The sequence below is a fragment of the Podarcis erhardii genome, assembly GCF_964252035.2.
Source record: "Podarcis erhardii genome assembly, chromosome: 9".
NCBI classification, from domain to species: domain Eukaryota; kingdom Metazoa; phylum Chordata; class Lepidosauria; order Squamata; family Lacertidae; genus Podarcis; species Podarcis erhardii.
Window position 1 is genome coordinate 7,948,533 of NC_138512.1, and position 20,968 is coordinate 7,969,500.

Sequence of the window (20,968 nt, forward strand, 5' to 3'; positions counted from 1 at the left end):
ATATTTGATGTGAGACACTAATGTTATAGACAGTGTAAGGCTGGGGAAGATTCTGAAACAAACAGGAAGGACTCACGCCATCAGGAAGTTTCCTCCAGTGTTTGAAATACAGCCTCTCGTTGTTGGAGTGGCATCTTTGTCATAACCACAGGTACCACATAACAACCCCAGGTAGTAAAACACAAGGATCAATATCACCATGCAGCAGAGAATTAAGCAACCCAGCCACCTAGACAAATCAATAAAAATACAATTGTCACATTAACATGCATGGCAGTGGGCAATTTAAACACAGATTCAGGACAAGAAAACCTACAAGCTAGAAAGCAGTTGTGTGTTGGGAGAATAAAGGCATGCAAACATTTAAACATTAAAAAAACATGTCACTGGTACGACGTCCTTGAATTTCTAGTACTGGAATACTCTAATTTAGCCTCAAACCAGCTTTAGAAAGCCTATATTAGAGTCCTGCACTCTAAAATGAGATGGGAAGAAGAAAAATATACACAAGGTGACAGAATCTGCTTTGTTTATTTATTTCAGCACCCCCTACTTCTTAATCACTGTGATTGGAATGCACTGGAAAAATCCACCAAAATAAGATTTCCACACCCTCATTGAGATATGAGCATTTACCCAGTCACTTGGGTTTTGTTTATCAGAAAAGAAAAGGGGGAAGTGGGGGGCAGAGGGAGGTTGTGTGTTCCAAAATTTTGGATAAACCAAGGAAAGAAAGCTATTCAGAGGGTTGGGGACTCCCTGAACTGTTTCAACACATCTTGTTCATTGCACAATCCAATTTGGGAGCACAAAAGTCTTCCCTAAGACACCCAGATTTGCTTTGTGATTTGGGATATATACAGAGCCAATCCACAACCCTACTAGACACTTTCGCCACACTGTGTATAAGGTGGAATCTACACACATATAAAAAACCGCTGTGAAAATGCTTTTTTAAAAAAAGTTTTGAAAAATATATTGATTTTGCCATAGCTCACCATCGCCATCAGGTGTCACATTTGTACACTGCACTTTACAACACACTTAAAACATTTTATCTGCAGCGGTACAGCTGAGTCATCAGTCACCTGTTTAGTATCAGTTTTACTGGTGTTAATCCCCAGTGCTCGCACTATGCATTTTTACCACTTACAAGACTCACAGAATATTGGGAAGAAAAGTTTGTTAAGGGTGCTGAGAGTTGCTAGGATACGCTGCACACAGATACAGTTTTCAGCACCTTTAACAAACTACAGCTCCCAGGATACTTTGAGAGAAGTCATGCCTGCTAAGTGGTGCAAGTGTTTTAATGTAAGATGTGGATGTGAGCCGGCACACTCACTGCAATATGGCCCTTTGCGCATCAATATCCAGATAGTATTACGTACCTGTAGAAATCATACTGCTCCACCACTGGAAAATATTCTTGAGCATATGTCTCACCCTGAGTAAGATATAGGGTGAAGTCAGCTATTATCTTGTGGATGGGAAGCCTTTTAGTAAAGCTTGTGATATTTGAACCAACAGCTTCCAGTACATTTTTAATATCTGAAATAAATGAGTGTGTTTATGATGATTATTATAAGGCTACACAAGATAAAACGATTTGTCACATACTAAAAAAAAAAAAAAGCTTGTTGGGTTGCAGCTCTAGGCAGCAGAATAAGGCATGGAGAGAAGCATGAAACTGAAAAAAAGCAAGCCACAAATACAATTTCAATGTAAAATGGCATTTTAATGTGTGCACTCTCTCTCTCTCTCATACACACACAAAACATACATACAAATGTAGTGCTAAATGTAGCGCATGTTGATGCAGCCACAGTTTTTGGCTTATGTGTACTGAAATTGTGGTCTACAGGTAAACCTGTGTCTGGGGTATTCCACTTCAGATTGCGCTCTCTCTCTCTCTCTCTCTCTCTCTCTCTGTGTGTGTGTGTGTGTGAATCTCCTGAGGTTGTACAGCCCAGACACAGATTTCTCACTTCAGTGAGACCAGACCAAAGAATAGAGTGTCTTCTCTAGGCAGTTTCTGTTTTATAATCGCCAGGTTAAAAACTTGAAAGGTGTTATGTACTGAAGTTCTCACCCTGGGCCAGCAGGGGGATACTGCAGATAGTTCAGGTCCACAAATGCAAATAAGGGATCGAAAGTGACGTTCAGTGATTGGATAGTTACAGAAAGTTGTTACTGTTGCCTTGTAGTGGAGCTCTAGATAAGCAGGCTGGCTGAACCCTTCAGTTCAGTTCTATTCTGGCCTGTGAATAAACAAGAGCTGTTTGAAGAATCGCTGTGTCGTCTGATATGTTCACTCACAACTTAACACTGGTGACGAGGATGGGATGGATGGACAACAGAGCAGAGCCAGATGCAGACACCCTCTGCGCGGAGCTGAATCACTGAGCTGAAACACTGAGCGAAATCACTGAACGTCACTTTCGATCCCTTATTTGCATATGTGGATCTGAACTCTCTACAGCATCCCCCTGCTGGCCCAGGGTGAGAACTTCAGTACATAACAAATCCCAATTTACCATAAGCCTCTTACTTTCTAGAGAGAAATCTCTATCTGGTCCACATTTTGGATGTGCATGCAATCCTCACCCAATCCATGAACTGGGTTGTACCATGTTTATTTGCACACAATCTCTGATTAAGCATCCAATAATAGTAATAAAAACAGTTAACATATGCAAACACTGCAAAGCCCAGTTTACCACTTTCTCAACCCAGCATTGGGTGGGAGCGCAAGACAGGGAGATTCACTGTGGGCTGAGAGTGTGTCTGGAAGTAACAAGTAATCCAGACCCATAGAGTGAGCGCTGCGTTAAGCCCCACCTCAGAAAACAGAAATAATGAACATTGGCTGCTTTTAAATTACTAATAATTTCAATCAGTCTGTGCAACAAACATGATAAATTTCATCCCTAATGCCTACACAGTAGCAGCAGATATTTTTAAAGCTATCTAATGCCACTTTGTTGGAAAAACAATATCATGCAAAAGGAGTGTAAGCACACTGTTTAAAGTTCCTATGATGGAAAGAATGGGCAACCGTGACTTTCAATATGCATTAAAAGTAATTTTAAAATCCAACCATTGTGTCAACCTATGCCAAAATGAACCCCATTTCAAAAATTTAGTGTCTCTACATGAAATCTTAGAGTTCACATGCCCCCCAAATCGAGGTATATCTCTTTTCACTGAGATAACATGCCATAATCATTCTATTTGAGAAGTAAAGTACTTGGAACTGCTGTCACTTATTTTATTCATCTGCACTGAATCCGTTGTAAGCGTGGGACACAAGTCAGACCAAGTGTGAAGACAGACAGACATATTTAAGAGGAAGTGTAGAAGAAGAACACCAGTGAATCAAAATCCATATGGCTTCCAGTATTTTTATATAACACACGTGTGTGCGTGTGCACCTGTGTACATGCGTTCAATTTATCACCTTTAATGAAAAACCAACGTGAATAACTGGGAAACTGCTTCAAGGACTGAGATATATCAATATCGACTACAGTGGATGCTCGGGTTGCGAACGTGATCTGTGCGGGAGGCACGTTCGCAACCCACAGCATTCGCAACTCGCAGCACCATGTCTTCGCACGTGTGGGTCGTGATTCTGCGCATGCGCAAAGCACGATTTAGTGCTTCTGTTCATGTGCGAGCTCCGAAACACAGAAGTAACCCGTTCCGGTACTTCGGGGTTCAGTGCGGTGCGCAACCCGAAAACATGCAACCTGAGCATCTGTAACCTGAGGTATGACTGTACAACTGGCTTCCCCCTTTTAAAAATCAACCACATGGAAAATGGCACACAATGTATGTTAATCAGAAACGGCCGCTCATCCGGCAAAGGGGTCGTGGCAGTTGCGACCCGGCGTGGCGGTTCCCCCTACTCCCAAAGCCATGCCATATTTGTCCCTGGGCCACCCCAGTGCCTGTTGGGTTCCCGCCAAACCCAGTTTTGAAATTTCTGGCCAATCCATGGCGGCCTTGGTGGAACGGGCCATTCGGAGCAGATTCACTCTGCTCCAGGAGTACAAAAAGGGGCTGGCGCTGCTCTCAGCTACACAGTCATCCCCAGAGCGTCACCCACCCAGCCCACCCTCTAATCTTGTTTTCTTGCAGGCTAACTTTTGCTTTCCAGGCACGGAGGCGTTGCTCTGGTCATACGATGGTTGCTGTTTTCAGAGCCGGGGAGGAATTTCCCCTGTTCTGCAGGTTTTGCCTTCCCCATAGCAATTGTCAGAACTTTGGCGGTTTAGACCTTGGGCGGAATCCTTTAGTCAAACATCTGAAGAAGGGGTGAACGTGTCCAGAGGAGGGCAACCAAAATGGTCAAAGGCCTGGAAACGATGCCTTATGAGGAACGGCTAAGGGAGCTGGGCATGTTTAGCCTGGAGAAGAGGAGGTTAAGGGGGGATATGATAGCCATGTTCAAATATATAAAAGGATGTCACATAGAGGAGGGAGAAAGGTTGTTTTCTGGGGCTCCAGAGAAGCGGACACGGAGCAATGGTTCCAAACTACAAGAAAGAAGATTCCACCTAAACATTAGGAAGACCTTCCTGACAGTAAGAGCTGTTTGACAGTGGAATTTGCTGCCAAGGAGTGTGGTGGAGTCTCCTTCTTTGGAGGTCTTTAAGCAGAGGCTTGACAACCATATGTCAGGAGTGCTCTGATGGTGTTTCCTGCTTGGCAGGGGGTTGGACTCGATGGCCCTTGTGGTCTCTTCCAACTCTAGGATTCTATGATTCTATGAAATGGTGACTCACCCGCTTCCTGTGGTGGCAATAACAGGGTACCCCGTTAGAGGGGTCATGAGGGTAGTCTCTGTCCACAAGTGCACGGCAGAGGGGCCACAGAGCTACCTTCAGCGATTTGGGAGGGACCAGCTGCATAAACCCGCGCTTTGCGTTGGTCCCATAAACTGCTAACTGACCCTGTCATGCCTCAGACGCCCAGCAGAAGGCTGAGAGGGATACCTGCCCAATGCCCCTTGCAGGGCGTTCCTACACCTGAATTCAATAAAGTTGTGGCCATTTTAATCCCAGATATATGTTGTCGTGTCTTTTCCTTTCAACGCGAGGCCTGGCTCCTGGGGGAGGGGGTGTGCGTCTGGGTTTGCAAGGAGTCAACTTCTATAATAATTATAACAATTATTATTTATTATTTATACCCTGCCCATCTGGCTGAGTTTCCCCAGCCACTCTGGGCAGCTTCCAAGAAAGGATTAAAAATACATTAAAACATCAGACATGAAAAACTTCCCTGAACACGGCTGCCTCCAGATGTCTTCTAAATGTCAGATAGTTGTTTATATCCTTGACATCTGACAGGAGGGTGTTCCACAGGGCGGGCGCCACTACTAAGAAGGCCCTCTGCCTGGTTCCCTGAAACCTCACTTCTCGCAATGAGGGAACCGCCAGAAGGCCCTCGGAGATGGACCTCAGTGTCTGGGCTGAACGATGGGGGTGGAGACGCTCCTTCAGATATATTGGACCGAGGCAATTTAGGGCTTTAAAGGTCAGCACCAACACTTTGAATTGTGCTTGGAAACGTACTGGAAGCCAATGTAGGTCTTTCTACTTCCACCCTTGTTTCCACCACTCTATACATTCATGTCTGTCTTCACCCAGTGCTGAACAGTTTCGAGTCCCAATAATTTCAATGGGAAGAATGAAAACAATGGTGCTTCACAAGCTTAGTTTTGTTATAATTCTGCCCTTTGCTTTTACTCCCCTTCTCAGGTACAGGAGCATGAAGATTATTAAAGCTTAATGCATATTAATAGTAACTGAGAAATAATGATCTTGCTTTGAAAGTCCCCCAGGTTGAAAAATTAAGGAGGAACATGACATTTTGGGGGGAAAAGCTTGGCATTTCTTGATGAGTTGCACAGTATGCCATACGCATATATACATACTGTGAATTGCTTTTTGCAAACTTACAAGGTACGGCTGGTTATATTGGTAGAACAGGTCCACAATGCAAGAATAAAAATTGAGAGAGGTTAATAAATATTTTCTCACTCTGGATACACCAACCCATGCCCATCTGGAAAACGCTAGCATGTTAGCTATTTTAATAGTGCTTGGGGGCTTAGTTCTGGAACATTTATGGGTTAGTGCAGAGCTTAACTGAAAAGGAAGAATCCTGCAATTAAGCGATAGTCTACATTTCTTCAGGTTTTATTTGTGACATGTATTTCATTTCTAAATGTGCCTACTTGTAAACAGTGTTATGCCTATGGCGCCCATGTTCCTAGGCTATGAGCCCCCTCTTGTTAGAAATGGACAAACAGTCTTGCATTTGTGTCATAAAAAATATTTGCCAACAGTTCAGCTCTCAGAGAGTGCTACCGCCAGCCCTCTTTTGCGGGTGAGGCAGTTTCTCCTCTCCAGGTAAAGGTAAAGGGACCCCTGGCCGTTAGGTCCAGTCGTGAACGACTCTGGGGTTGCGGCGCTCATCTCGCTTTATTGGCCGAGGGAGCCAGCGTACAGCTTCCGGGTCATGTGGCCAGCATGACTAAGCCGCTTCTGGCAAACCAGAGCAGCGCACGGAAACGCCGTTTACCTTCCCTCTGGAGCGGTACCTATTTATCTACTTGCACTTTGACGTGCTTTCGCACTGCTAGGTTAGCAGGAGCTGGGACCGAGCAACAGGAGCCCAGCCCGTCACGGGGATTCGAACCTCCAACCTTCTGATCGGCAAGTCCCAGGCTCTGTGGTTTAACCCACAGTGCCACCCATGTCCCCTCTTCTCCAGAGCAAAGCAATAAAGAAGTTCCTATGCCTTGGGGAAGGGAAACAGAATAGCAGGTGCCAGAGAGGCTCCAACAAAGATTGGCATGTCCCCAGCAGGCTACCCATTTTGCACAGAGTGCCATTTTCCTCCTGTGAAATCCTGGGGTTGCAGCCTTCCCATCTTCTCCAAAGTGAGGGTTGGGGTTCTTCCTTGGAGGAGAGGCAGCAGCCGCTAGACGGCATGGGCTGCAAGAAGAATAGAGGCAAGGAACCTGCTTGAGATGGGCTACGTCTGCCCATATTCCACTCCCAACAATTTGAGTACCCCCACGTTAAGAACGTCCGAGTTCTCCTCCCATCTACATTCATGGCTAGCTTATGCTTTTTTATTATTATGAAGGTTGACCTCTGGCCTCTGAACCACTATCTAGAGACCAGAATGGCCACTGAAAATTGAGAAAATTGCCACCTATGATTTAAGGGATCCTACACAAAGACTGAAGGGTTAGGACTTGCCGATCAGAAGGTCGGCGGTTCGAATCCCCGCGGTGGGGTGAGCTCCCGTTGCTTGGTCCCTGCTCCTGCCAACCTAGCAGTTCAAAAGCACGTCAAAGTGCAAGTAGATAAATAGGTACCGCTCCAGCGGAAAGGTAAACGGCGCTTCCGTGCGCTGCTCTGATTCGCCAGAAGCGGCTTAGTCATGCTGGCCACATGACCCGGAAGCTGTACTAAAGCAAGATGAGCGCTGCAACCCCAGAGTCGGTCATGACTGGACCTAATGGTCCTTTACCCTTTACCCTTACCTTGCACTAAGACTGAATACCAGTGCTAAGGCATTGTGTTTTTTAGGTCTTATGTCAGTGTACAAAGATGGGGGGAGTGTACCTCATCACTGCCACACCACAGTAAGATCCTTATACACTTCTTCCAACCTTCCCCCTCTCCCCTCCCACATTACTCATGTTCCTTCTGGTACTTAGCATCCTCCACAATTGCCTTCACCCAAAGAGCTCCTTGACCTCTCCCTACATTGTATGGACACAGTCAGCACTCTTAAGCCATATTTTGGTGCCCCTTCCCTTCATCTTATCAACAGAGCCTCACTTGTGAGTAGATTAGACTACGATTTCCTCTCCTAGCTGGGAGAGTGTTTCAGGTCATGGCATTCCACTGCTCCTGGGTCATGGTTGGATTACTGACTCCTCCACCAACCACCCATCCATCTCTTCCTTCTTCTTTCCCTGGAATGAAGCCTTTTCCATAGCCTTGATGCAGTGAATATCTCCCTCAACCCACCGCAAACAAGGAAATACCCTTCTTCAATAAAAAAGTAGTCAACTTTGTGATTAAACATTGCCCAAATGGAGAGGAGCAACCTATATTTTAATGGCTTTTCTTTAATAGTTCTGATTTAGATAAGAACTTCCCTAACTAAAAATGATAGCTCACACCAATAATTTTAACCAATCCAGTTGGAGAACTAATTATCTCATCCTCCTTACCTGATAAAATGTTCCTTGTCTGATTGAGCACCAAATCAGGTGTATCATTAAACGCTGCATAACCCTGGAATAAAAAACTGAGATGTCCAACAGTGTCTTGACAACAAAATATCAGTATGCTTATTTCTACCTTTAAAAGGGCCACATTCAAAAAGTTCACCACATTTTAAAGTTAGCTTTTTGCAAAGGAAGCTGGGCTAAACTGGAAGCTGGACTTATTCTATCAGACTGTACCACAAGCTTTCATAGTGCTGAGGCACACTCACTCTACGTCTGGTTCATGCTACCAGTGACAGCCTTTCCATGGTGCTAGACAGAACACCTCTCTCTCCTATCAGACACTTCAAACAATGTGGAGACCTCAGTTCTCACACAGATGCTTAATCACACAAATGACATGTGCATGCTTGCTCTCTCAGCACGTTTTCACAGTTGGGTGGGTGGTATCACATGAGTAGACATCATTATAGAATACATGGCTTACATATTCTTGGAGGTGTGTAGGGATAATGCTTCTTTGAAGAATCTATGAACTTCATTGCCCTGAACTGCCTGTGTATTATATGGAATGCATATTTTTGCTTATGTGGATTATGGAAATGTATGTCAAGCTGGCATGCCTTGTTGCAACCCATGGGGGGATTTCAGAGATAACTTAGAGGCCTAGCAATTGCACTGACACTCTAAACATCAACAGAAAGGCACCCACAATTGTGTCTGCCCTGCCGTTCACATCCCTTGTCTGCGGGTGGGAGATTTAAATGCATCTGGCTCCAGGTCTGATGCTACAGTGAGGGGGGCGGGAATTGATCCCCTGCTAAATTTGCCCATTTGCCCTCTGACAAAGAAATGACCAGTCCATAATTTTAATGGTAGGTTTATTGTAGCTGTGAGAGACAGAATAACAACAGGAAAAACCCCAGAAACCCAGAAGACAAAAGTCAGAGATTGATGTGCATTATAATGAGTGAAATAAGTATTTGATCCCTTTGCAAAAGATGACTTAGTACTTGGTGGCAAAACCCTTGTTGGCAATTACAGAGGTGAGACGTTTCTTGTAGGTGGCCACCAGGTTTGCACACATCTCAGGAGATATTTTGTCCCACTCCTATTTGCAGATCCTCTCCAAGTCAGTAAGATTTTGAGGCTGATGTTTAGCTACTCGAACCTTCAGCTGCCTCCACAGATTTTTGATGGGATTAAGGTCTGGAGACTGGCTAGGCCACTCCAGGTCCTTAATGTGTTTCTTCTTGAGCCATTCCTTTGTTGCCTTGGCCGTGTGTTTTAGGTCATTGTCATGCTGGAATACCCATCCTCAACCCATTTTCAATGCCCTGGCTGAGGGAAGGAGGTGCTCACCCAAGATTTGACGATACATGGTCCCATCCACCGTCCCTTCGATGTGGTGAAGGTGTCCTGTCCCCTTAGCAGAAAAACACCCCCAAAGCATAATATGTCCCCCTCCATGTTTGACGGTGGGGATGGTGTTCTTGGGGTCATAGGTAGCATTCCTCCTCCCCCAAACACGGCGAGTTGAGTTGATGCCAAAGAGCTCGATTTTGGTCTCATTTGACCACAACACTTTCACTCAGTTCTCCTCTGGGTCATTCAGATGTGCATTGGCAAACTGCAGACGAGCCTGTACATGTGCCTTGAGCAAGGGGACCTCACAGTCTCTCACAGCTACAATAAGCCTACCATTAAAATTATGGACTGGTCATTTCTTCGTCAGAGGGCAAATGGGCAAATTAAGCAGGGGATCAAATACTTCCCCCCCCCTCACTGCATGTACCAGAGCAGGTAAAACAGCCCCAATGTAGTTTTATTTTATTATTTTATGTAAGCTGCCATGGGAGTCCTTCTGAATCAACAGGTGGGATAGAAATTTAATAAATAAGGCATGCCTCCAATTTTACTTTAGGAAAGTGTAACATTGGCACAAAGGCTGTGCACCTCCCTTGTCTTATGTTCCTTGGTACACAAAGATACTCGAGCATCTATTTGCTGACACATTTTCTTAAGGTGCAAAATTCGACAGCTTCTTGAGCACCAGCTGTTACCCTGTAATTAGAGTAAATGGATTTATACCTTCTAGTAACATACCTTTTGAACCAGACTAGAGAGGTCTGTTTTAAGGACTTCATTGACTTTGGCAAGTTGAGCACTCACTCCCGGCAACTGAAAGGAAGAAAAGAGATGTTAAAGTTAGTTTTAGTCTGTTCATCATTTTTTTTAAAAAAGTCAAGTCTTCCTTTGTTCTTTACATCATTTGTTCAGCTTCACTGTAATCCCCAATATCATCCTGTGGGCTTCCCTCTCCTGCAAAAAAATGGTTAAATAATGGCAAACAACAGCAACCAAACTTCCCCTACAATATCCAGCCCCTGAAAAGCACTGGGCATGTTGTGTACTTGTCAGCTGCCCTGCATGTGCTGAGAAAACATTCTAAAATATGATCCCAAGTCTGCTGCAACATGGAACCACAGAATTTTAGAGTTGAAAGGGATCGTGAGGAATCTTTTGCAGGAATCTTCTGCCCAACATGGGGCTCAAACCCCTGACCCTGAGATCAAGATACTTGTGCTCTACTGACTGAGCTACCCGGGAAGAAAGGCTCTTCAGCAGGCAAATCAATATGGAAGAGGTTTCTAAAGGGTGGAGTGTTTTTAAGGAGGTGCTCTGCCTGCCAACCTAGCAGTTCGAAAGCACGTCAAAGTGCAAGTAGATAAATAGGTACCACTCCAGCGGGAAGGTAAACGGCATTTCCATGTGCTGCTCTGGTTCGCCAGAAGCGGCTTAGTCATGCTGGCCACATTACCCGGAAAAACTGTCTGCAGACAAACATCGGCTCCCTTGGGCAGTAAAGCAAGATGAGCGCCGCAACCCCAGAGTGGTCCGCGACTGGACTTAACTGTCAGAGGTCCTTTACCTTTACCTTTTTTATGCTAGCCTAGGTCTCACTGACATGGTAAACCCATGTCTGGGGTGTACCACATCAGACTGCAAATAGCGGCTCACATGAGTTTCCCTGCACATAAAAAACATTCCCTGGCCAAGGAAAAACTTACACACCAGAGAGAAGGTTAGACGAGAACCACCCATACTCATCAGCACCTTGTTTTCCATGTCCCAATGAGCATTTTTGTCTGGAAAGGTGCTTGGTCACGAGGCCCTACCTTCAGTCTGAATAGACTGAGGGAACTGACCTGGACTCTGTAATCATCATCAGAAGCCCTTCTTCATGTGCCTCCCCCTTTAGAGATCCAGAAGGCCTTTTCTACAGTGGCTCCCCATTTGTGGAAGTCTCTCTCTTGCCCGATGCCTCTGTTATACATCTTTAGGCACCAGGTGAAAATGTTTCTCCATAGCCTGGCCTTTGAATGACTGACATTCTATGGCCTTTTAAATGTGTTTGTGGGAAGTGGGGTTGTTTTGTTGTTGCTCCAATTTTTTTACTAAGCATTTTGTGTTTTTATTTTGTATTTTTTGATGCTGAGAACTTCAGACGAAGGGTGACGTGCAAATTCATTCATTCATTCGATGGCTAGAAAAAAGGCTGGCTTCTGATTGAGAATTAGGCCGCTGAGAAGAACTGCTGGAATGCTGATGGAGTATCTCCCTCACCTTGCTGAAGTTGGCATTGATGTTTAGCTGATCTAAGGAATTCCTGATGACGTTGCAGGTGGATGCTGCCTGGGCAGCTGTGCAAGCTGAATCCCCGAGTGTGTTGATCAGGTGCTCTTTGACATCTGTCAGGTTGGCATGCAGTCTCTCAGTGCCCTCTTGCAAGACCTCCACAGACACGCTCACGTTCTCCAGAGCCTCCTTTGTTTCTCGAATAGCTGGGATGATTGAATTGAAAACAAAACGAAACAAAAAAACACCCAAGAACTTTAGCCATATGGTAGTCTGGGAAAGCCTGGACATGTCCTCTTTTGGGGGGCCCACATTTCCATCCGGGTGGATTTTTACATTTTAAAGGAAATGTACAGGTTGTTTTTTTTTAATTTGGGGGGGGGGGTTGGCTCAGGCTTGGGCAGCTTGGGCTGGGGCTGCTCTGCATGCTACAGCCGCTGCCAGCCCGAGCTGGGGAAAGAGGCACGCAGATGCGGCGGCTTTGCGCGCCTTCACATCTCTTTCCCCGACTCAGGCTGTCCTCTTTTTTGCTCTCCAATTTTGGCAACCCTACCATATGGCTTAGACACCAGCTCTGTGCATCATCTAGCTACACAGAAAGGACTACTGCCAGATCAATGTACCAATACTACAATTAAGAGGACAACACAGTTCTGGAAGGAGAGCTTGAAATTCGCAAGCCACATTTGTTACCGAAGTCCTCTAATCATGTTCTATCACTAGAGTCCCAGTTAGCACCAGTTTCTCTGGGACGGCCATTTACAAAGTGAGTAAGGGATGGTGGACTGGAGCCTCAAGACCCGCTCCTGAATTTGTCTGCTGGCAAGTAAACTTTTCCTGTAGTTTTCTGATTCTTGGTTGCTTGCTAAGTGGGGCCAAGCAAGCTCTTTTCAAGGGTAGCGGAACAAGTTCAGGAGCTTATAGATGCCAAACAAGCTACAATATCTACTTCCACTGAAATAAACATATTATTACAAGCTACATTTATTGGAATCAGAAACATGAGCAACCCCTTTATATCCATATCTAATATCTAATCCACAATTAACAACTGATCACATGAAACAATGGTTTGAAGTGTGTTTATAAACTATGGTTGCGTTAACCAGCATTCTAGCCTCTCTGGCTGCAAAGTGACAGGCAAGTCTCACTTCCTTTGCATGCCCTCTGGGATTCATTCAAAAAGAAATGGTTTCACTGGACATTTCACAATATTAATCAGGGTTAAAGCAGCAGGAAGCCATGATTGCCATCAACCATTGTTAAGTGTCGACTATTGTCTGCACCGGGGAAAACACGAAGAAGGGAAACAACATCCCCCTCCATTTTTGTTACCCTAAAAATGTTTTTCCTCCCATTCCTGTTCATCCAATTTATTGCTAGCCCAAACTCAACTTGCCCACTGCAAGAGAAACACAACCAGCACACTTGCCTATGAACTCTAGCTAGCTTGCCATCCCTCCCATTATCCATATACAGTCGTACCTTGGAAGCTGAACGGAATCCGTTTCGGAAGTCCGTTAGACTTCCAAAACATGCGGAAGCCAAAGCGTGGCTTCTGATTGGCTGCGGGAAGCTCCTGCAGCCAATCAGAAGCCACGGAAGCTCCGTCGGATGTTTGGCTTTCAAAAATAGTTCGCAAAATGGAACGCTTCCGGGTTTGCGGTGTTTGGGAGCCAAAACGTTTGAGAACTAAGCTGTTCAAAAACCAAGGTATGACTGTATCTGCTATGCTGAACTGACAATGTACAACATAAGTTTCCAAACTTTTCACGTTAATGGCATGCATCATTTTGCAACACAGTAATGCAGTTTTACCAGCAAATCAGAGGTTAAACTAGCCTCTTTCCAGCCCTGTGAGGAGTGCAAGTGTCACATGACACACGCTCATACTGCATCTGACACACTAACGTGTCGCGACACACAGTTTGGAAAGCTCTGGTGTACAAGTTATTACCCACAGACTACAAGTCCTATAGCTTCAATCCACAGCCTGCTTACTCCAGATCAGAGTTATTTCCCAGAGTATATTAACTATAGTTTGCAGCTGATAACTGGTTAGCCTTTGCTTTTGGGATCCGTCCTATGGAGCCAAAACAATAAAGGGTTGAACAAAAAAAGAAAGATGACAACAAAACAAACTGCACAAGGGGGATTAAGCAAGGAAGACATTTAACACAAGTCATTTGTGATATTTTACCTTTAATGGCCCTTTCCACTTTGACTTCAAGACAAACAGAGAAATAAAGCAAAGAGCGGAGGATGAGAAAAGGTTTTGGTGAGGTATGCAAACACAGTTGCCAACACACAGCAAAATAATAATAATTATAGAGAGAAAGAGATGCCTCTCCATTGACACAAAACCATTTAAGATATCTTGTACCAGGACATTACCTTCATACAGAATAGAGTCTAATTACAGCCTCGATCCAGTATACCTGAAGGAGCATCTCCACCCCCGTCGTTCTACCCGGACACTGAGGTCCAGTGCCGAGGGCCTTCTGGCGGTTCCCTCGCTGCAGGAAGCCAAGTTACAGGGAACCAGGCAGAGGGCCTTCTCGGTAGTGGCACCCGCCCTGTGGAACACCCTCCCACCAGATGTCAAAGGAAAAAAACAACTATCTGATGTTTAGAAGGCATCTGGAGGCAGCCCTGTTTAGGGAAGTTTTTTATGTCTGGTGTTTTATGTATTTTTAATCTTTTGTTGGAAGCTGCCCAGAGTGGCTGGGGAAATCTATTATTATTATTACTATTACTATTATTACTATTATTATTATTATTATTATTATTATTATTACAGACCATGTCTGGAACTATGTTTTTGGCAGCAGAACCAGGTCTGGAAACATAGGCCTCCAAACACCTTGAAAGTGTATTGTCCAAAACCGTTTTGAAGTCTGTATTGTGATATTGGTTTCATAATTTTTTACCTGGCAATATATTGCGAGTCATGGTGTGCGTGTGTGTGTGCGCTATGCAAAAATGATGATGTGGGAAAACCTGTGAAGCCAGCCAATGCCTCTTCGTAGCTCCTCCTTATTTCAGACATTGTGATATATCAATATATGGCAACGTTTAGCTGGTGATAACTTGCAATGTTGAAAACCAGATATCGCCCAGCCCTAACTTTTCCTCCATCCACGCCAAAACTGCCATTATTGTTATTGTTATTTGAATTTATATACCACCCTAAACCCAGAGGTTTCAGAATGGTTTATCCAGTGTGTTTTTTTCTGGGGAAGACGCAGGGGTATGCATACCCCTAAACATTTTGTGAATCTCTGTACTTTTGTCCATTTACTGTATTTACTTTTCCAGATTTGAACTATAAAATGGCGATTTTCTTGAGTCAAAATGAGAGTACCCCTAAACATTTTTTTAGGGGGAAAAAAGCACTGGGGTCAGCAACCTTTCTTAGCCTTGGGCCAGATCTAGCATCCCTCAGACCATGTGGTGTGCTGGACTATATTTTTTGGGGGGAAATGAATGAATTCCTATGCCCCACAAATAACCCAGAGATGAATTTTAAATAAAAGGACACATTCTACTCATGTAAAAACACGCTGATTCCCGGACCATCCATGGGCCGGATTGAGAAGGCGATTGGGCCGCATCTGGCCCCCGGGCCTTAGGTTGCCTACCCCTGGTTTAACCCATGATGTGACAGTCACACCTCCAGAATCCCATTCGGGGAAAAGGTGAAGCAAGGTTAAGCAGCTGCACACTCCTAAAAGTTTAATTTATTAAAATAAATAAATGATGGTCTTGTGGATTTTTAATCCAAAGGACTACATTACGAAAACATAAAGAAATATTTCGAAGTGTGTGCAGTCCAAGCTGCATGGCAGGGCTGTCATTCAACCAACGTGGGAGCCCAGGGAGCGTGAAATGAGTTGATCCCGGCCTTATTGCAGAAGCTCCCATCAGAACTTATGAAGTGGACAAGTAGATTGGCAATGACAGTGTTCTCTTTACCTCCTGCCATGGTTAGGGCTCCATCGAGCGCCGGGCGCACCTCCTTTGCCAGCTGCTCTTGGACTCTTCTGCCAAGCAACGGCCCAACATCTGTTAGAAAAGGACACAGGGAGAAATAATCCAATCTAAATTGCTGCTTGATACAGTTGGGTATTGTGACGTTAACATATGAGAGTGCTGGAGGTGAAATAGTTAAACAGGTTACCCAATCAGGACCGAGGGGGGTGGAGTCAGAGGGACTATAAAAGCAGCTCTGGGGGGAGTTCGTGGAAGAGTTTGTTGGGAGTTGGTTGGAGTGGGAGTGAATTGGGATAGAGTCTGTGGGTAGGTTGAGTTAGTGTCGTGAAATAGGCTCTAGGCTAGGCAGACAAGTAAATATCTGAGAGGTAGTTTAGTGAGGGAGACCAGGTAGCGAAAGTTATAGGTCTGGATAGGCACCCCATGAATGTAATTGACTGATACTGTTTATGAAACCACACGCCTGTTAAACTGCAATAACTAAACAAAAGTTTATGTTTCAATTTAACCCTGACTGGACTCAGTATTGTCCCGGGTAGGGCCTGGGTGGTGGCAGCGAGGAATAAAGTGGTGGCACCCAGATGGTGAAACGTCTGGGGATCCTGTGTGATTGCCACAGGCATCACCAACATGGCATGCAATGATTGAATGCTAGTAGACTGTACTAGCACATTTTACACTGCATAGAGCTGGTGTCTTTTATATCCCCCCCCCAAAAAAAAATTCAAGAATTAAAACTGGAAGCAGGAAGAGCGCTGTCATTTGATTGCACTGGATTTAAAAGTTGCAGTGCTATTTGCAACCATGACACAATTTGCAGTTGAAGGACAGTTGAGTATTGGCTGCCTTAGTATCGTCTAAGTGAGAGCTGGACCATCAAGAAGGCTGATTGCTGAAGAATCAGTGCTTTTGAATTATGGTGCTGGAGGAGACTCTTGAGAGTCCCATGGACTGCAAGAAGAACAAACCTCTCCATTCTGAAGGAAATCAACCCTGAGTGCTCACTGGAAGGACAGATCGTGAAGCTGAGGCTCCAATACTTTGGCCACCTCATAAGAAGAGAAGACTCCCTGGAAAAGACCCTGATCTTGGGAAAGATGGTGGGCACAAGGAGAAGGGGACGACAGAGGACGAGATGGTGGGACAGTGTTCTCGAAGCTACCAGCATGAGTTTGACCAAACTGCGGGAGGCAGTGGAAGACAGGAGGGCCTGGCTGCTCTGGTCCATGGGGTCACGAAGAGTTGGACACGACTAAACAACAAGTATCGTCCTCATGCTTTTTGAGATAGAAATCATTGAAAAGTACTTCTTCCTCCTCTTTCTGAAGAGACTTCCTAAGCTAAAATGACCCACCTAGAATACACCAACTGCCAGTACTCCCATCATTAGGACTTTCAAGAAACAGTAAGTTGCAAAGACAAATTTTCCTTTTAGTGTTATGTCCAAAAGAGCCTTTGCTCTAAAGAGAAACTGTACGAACAGACCTCATGTTTATTGAAGCACGGCAGTTCAGTTGCTCATGGTCACCCTATTTTTTAGGTTTGATCATGAAGATCAAAAGGAATAAAGACAGATGTCTCTTCCCTGTCCTGAAGTCTTTGCCACCTTGAAATTTGGGGGAGATCTCATTTCTCCTCCAGGAACTGCATGTTCCACTTTAGGGAAGAATGTCTTTATTTGGAGAACCACTGTTTTATCTTGCAATGTGGATGCAAACTATGAGGCTCTTGTCCATGGTATGTAACCCAAACTCCCTCCCTAAAGATGTTTACCTGGCATCAGTCAGAGTTAACCCGATTTCCCTGTGCTTTTAATGGTTTAAAAAATCTCTTTACTAGTTTCTAGCAGTTTTTGCTGCTTTTATCCCAACGGTTTTATTGTTGTTTATTTTAATAGGTTTTTTTTTTTTAACGCTTGCAAGTCACCTTGAAGATGCTTATATAAAATGGCAAGGGTTTGCATTCTAAATTCTAATAAATGATCAAAATTACAGTAGCTAGTGGTTCTCTTCTGCTTGTTATCTCACATGAAAAATATCCATGCATACACTCCATTCCAAGAGCTCAGGTATGACTTTCATGCTGTGCTAGAGAATTCCCTAAGGAACACACACAGAATCCCTTCTTTAAAAAGCAGATAAGAATTTACTTTTCTAGCTGAAACTGAGCACGACTGGAGCAAAGCAATGATAATGTTGTTTCATTATATTCAATGTTAGTCGTAGGTGGAATAGACTGACGGGAATTGATGGACTCAAGTAACTTTACGTCCCATGTGTTTTCAATGGGTTTACTCCAGGTAACTTAGCTGGATATTACCCAAATAATTTTTCTTGGTGTTTAACATAACCCACTTACAACCACAAGTTTGTTTCAGATCTTGGTAATAACCTAGGTTCGTTCTTTTAACACATAAACCTGCTATTTAATACTTCAGTATTTTCTTGGTTATTATAACTTGTATTTAGAATTTATATGATGTATTTCAGCTGCAAGGTTTCCAAATTTCATGCAGGGGAGCTGAGATTGAGAGAACAGTGGTTTCCCTAAGGAAAGTTTTAAGTACTCCAATGAAATGCTGTTGATTATACTTACTATTAAGGTCAGAAAGTGCTTTCTTCTTGGTAGTGTCATACTGACTCACCAAATAGTCAATTTGCTGCAAGATAAAATAATTAATGGTTTAAATGTTACTTTTTAAACATATAGAAGAACACCCCAATACATATCAGCAGCAAGCTCCTTCCTACAGTTTATTCCATGTTGGGACAAGGTGTTCTCTAATGTATGTGCTAATTAGACAGCCTTGATTATTCTGTTGAGTGGCCTGTTGAATGAACACCTGAAGAGGTGGCAAGAAATCAAGCACAACTATAGGTTTGGCTTCTATAAAAATGTTGTCCCCACAATAGTCAGTCTGATCTTGGAAATGCATTCTGCAATCTAAAACACATCCAAGAATAACTGCTTTATGCAGTAAGCTTCAATTACCGTATTTTTCGCCCTATAGGACGCACTTTTTCCCCTCCAAAAATGAAGGGGAAATGTGTGTGCGTCCTATGGGGCGAATGCAGGCTTTCGCTGAAGCCTAGAGAGCGAGAGGGGTCGGTGCGCACCGACCCCTCTCGCTCTCCAGGCTTCAGGAGAGCCGCAGCGCCAGCCCCACAAGGTCGGGGGACAGCGGGGAGGCGGAACGCCGCCATCCCGCTGTCTCCCGATGTTGTTTGGAGGCTGACGGCGGGGAGACGCGTGCTTCTTCCTGCCGCCAGCCCCGCAAGCTCCGGGGACAGCTGGGAGGTGCAGCGCGTCTTCCCGCTGTCCCCGGACCTGGTCTGCAGGCGGGCGGCGGGGAGAAGAGCGCTTCTCCCCGCTGCCAGCCCCGCAAGCTCCGGGGACAGCTGGGAGGCGCAGCGAGTCTTCCCGCTGTCCCCGGACCTGGTCTGAAGGCGGGTGGCAGGGAGAAGAGCCCTTCTCCCTGCTGCCAGCCCCGCAAGCTCCGGGGACAGCTGGGAGGCGCAGCGCGTCTTCCCGCTGTCCCCGGACCTGATCTGAAGGCGGGTGGCGGGGAGAAGAGCGCTTCTCCCCGCTGCCGGCCCCACAAGCGCCTGGGGGGGAAATAATTTTTCCCCCTTTATTTCCCCCCCAAAAAACTTGGTGAGTCCTATGGGCCGGTGCGTCCTATGGGGCGAAAAATACGGTAACTATATAGTTCTATCAAACATCATAGCTGTCAACTTACAGATTTGAAAATAAGGGATCAGCAGCCAAAATAAGGGATTTTAAGAATACAGTTATGCTCAACTTCTGAGCCCCTCCGAGCCAAAGGCAGAAAGCCCAGCCAGCAGCCAAACAAAGCCTCAAATGGTGGTTCCCACAGCGCAGCAACCCGGCAAAGGGGATGCAGCAAGGAAAACCACCCTCACCTCTCCGCTGGGAAGCGCTGAGCAAAGGTGATTCCGCAGGCAACGCGGCCGATTTGATGGGCACAAGGCATGCAAGCTCCACCCCCCAGTCGTTCTTAGACTCCTTATTGGGTGAGCAATGCAGCCAAGCAACACAGTTGGAGCCTCCCTCCTCCCTGGCCGGCAGGGAGGGAGGGAGAGGAGCTGCTTCCTTTGAAACCCGGGAAATTTAAGCGACATAATCAATAAGGAACAGCAGCGGGAAATGGCGCTGGGATAAGGGACTTTCCCGCCAAATAAGGGACGGTTGACAGCTATGTCCAACATATGTACACCACACCAAAACAAGGTGTATTGGTTTTCCAGTTGCCATGGGCATATACAATCTTTTAGAAAGGTAAATAAAAGCTTGATCTTTTTTCTGCATCTGGTGTTTGCTGGCAAATATTCCTCTGGAATGTGAAGGGTGAACTCAACCCCTTTGATGATGCTGTGGACACCAGAAATGGTCCCAAGCTCTGTCTGAAGGAGGGTGACCATTCTGTGAAGGACTGGTCAGGCTCCCATCCTCATGTTGGAACGAAGTGGTACACCTTTCTGCCTCAGCCAATCATGTGTTGTCAGTGTGTGCAGCAGCATCAGGAGGGTGGAGTCAACCCACACATTCCCCCAGGCCCTTTTGCGAGTTGTAAATAAGGTTTGTTCTTGGATAGGGAGCTTACAGCTTGCCTGGTGCGAGACAAACTGTGAACCCAGGTTCCGAGAGAACATCATGACTTGGCTCACAAAAGAGCACTAGCAGCCGAACCAGGATGGGGAGAAAAACAGGCACGTTCATTTCTGGGAGCCCGTACACTTGCACATTCACACTAAGGAATTGTTTGGCCTGGTGTTACTTGCAAACCGACTCATGGTGGCTTGGGTTCTACCATACCGTGAGCACAAGCCATTGTTTGATATAATGTCTGAAATCTGCAGTTTTGCTATGTGCATTACCGCTGTGCCCACCTTCTTTCTTAATTGCTATAACGAAGAAAGTATCACTTTACCCCAGGTGTCTCATTCAGGAAAATCCTCAGGTCTTTGAAATTACTGTTCACCAGCTTCCTTGCTCCTCTGACTTGACTTGTGAGGTGCTGATTAGCAGCATAAGCAAAAAGCACACCGATACTATGTG

General features: G+C 45.2%; 1 protein-coding gene across 1 annotated transcript in view; it reads right to left on the reverse strand.

Moving 5' to 3' along the window:
- The window catches only part of PROM1 (prominin 1), a 105,531-nt gene that overhangs the window by 25,663 nt on the left and 58,900 nt on the right, over positions 1 to 20,968 (reverse strand). The window contains exons 7-14 of the mRNA XM_081876513.1: positions 20,841 to 20,961; positions 18,485 to 18,548; positions 15,872 to 15,961; positions 11,885 to 12,102; positions 10,364 to 10,438; positions 8,261 to 8,324; positions 1,389 to 1,548; positions 77 to 229 (exon numbers count right to left, since the gene is read on the reverse strand). Of these exons, the coding sequence (XP_081732639.1) occupies positions 77 to 229; positions 1,389 to 1,548; positions 8,261 to 8,324; positions 10,364 to 10,438; positions 11,885 to 12,102; positions 15,872 to 15,961; positions 18,485 to 18,548; positions 20,841 to 20,961 (945 nt within the window). The remainder of the gene's footprint in view (positions 1 to 76; positions 230 to 1,388; positions 1,549 to 8,260; positions 8,325 to 10,363; positions 10,439 to 11,884; positions 12,103 to 15,871; positions 15,962 to 18,484; positions 18,549 to 20,840; positions 20,962 to 20,968) is intronic.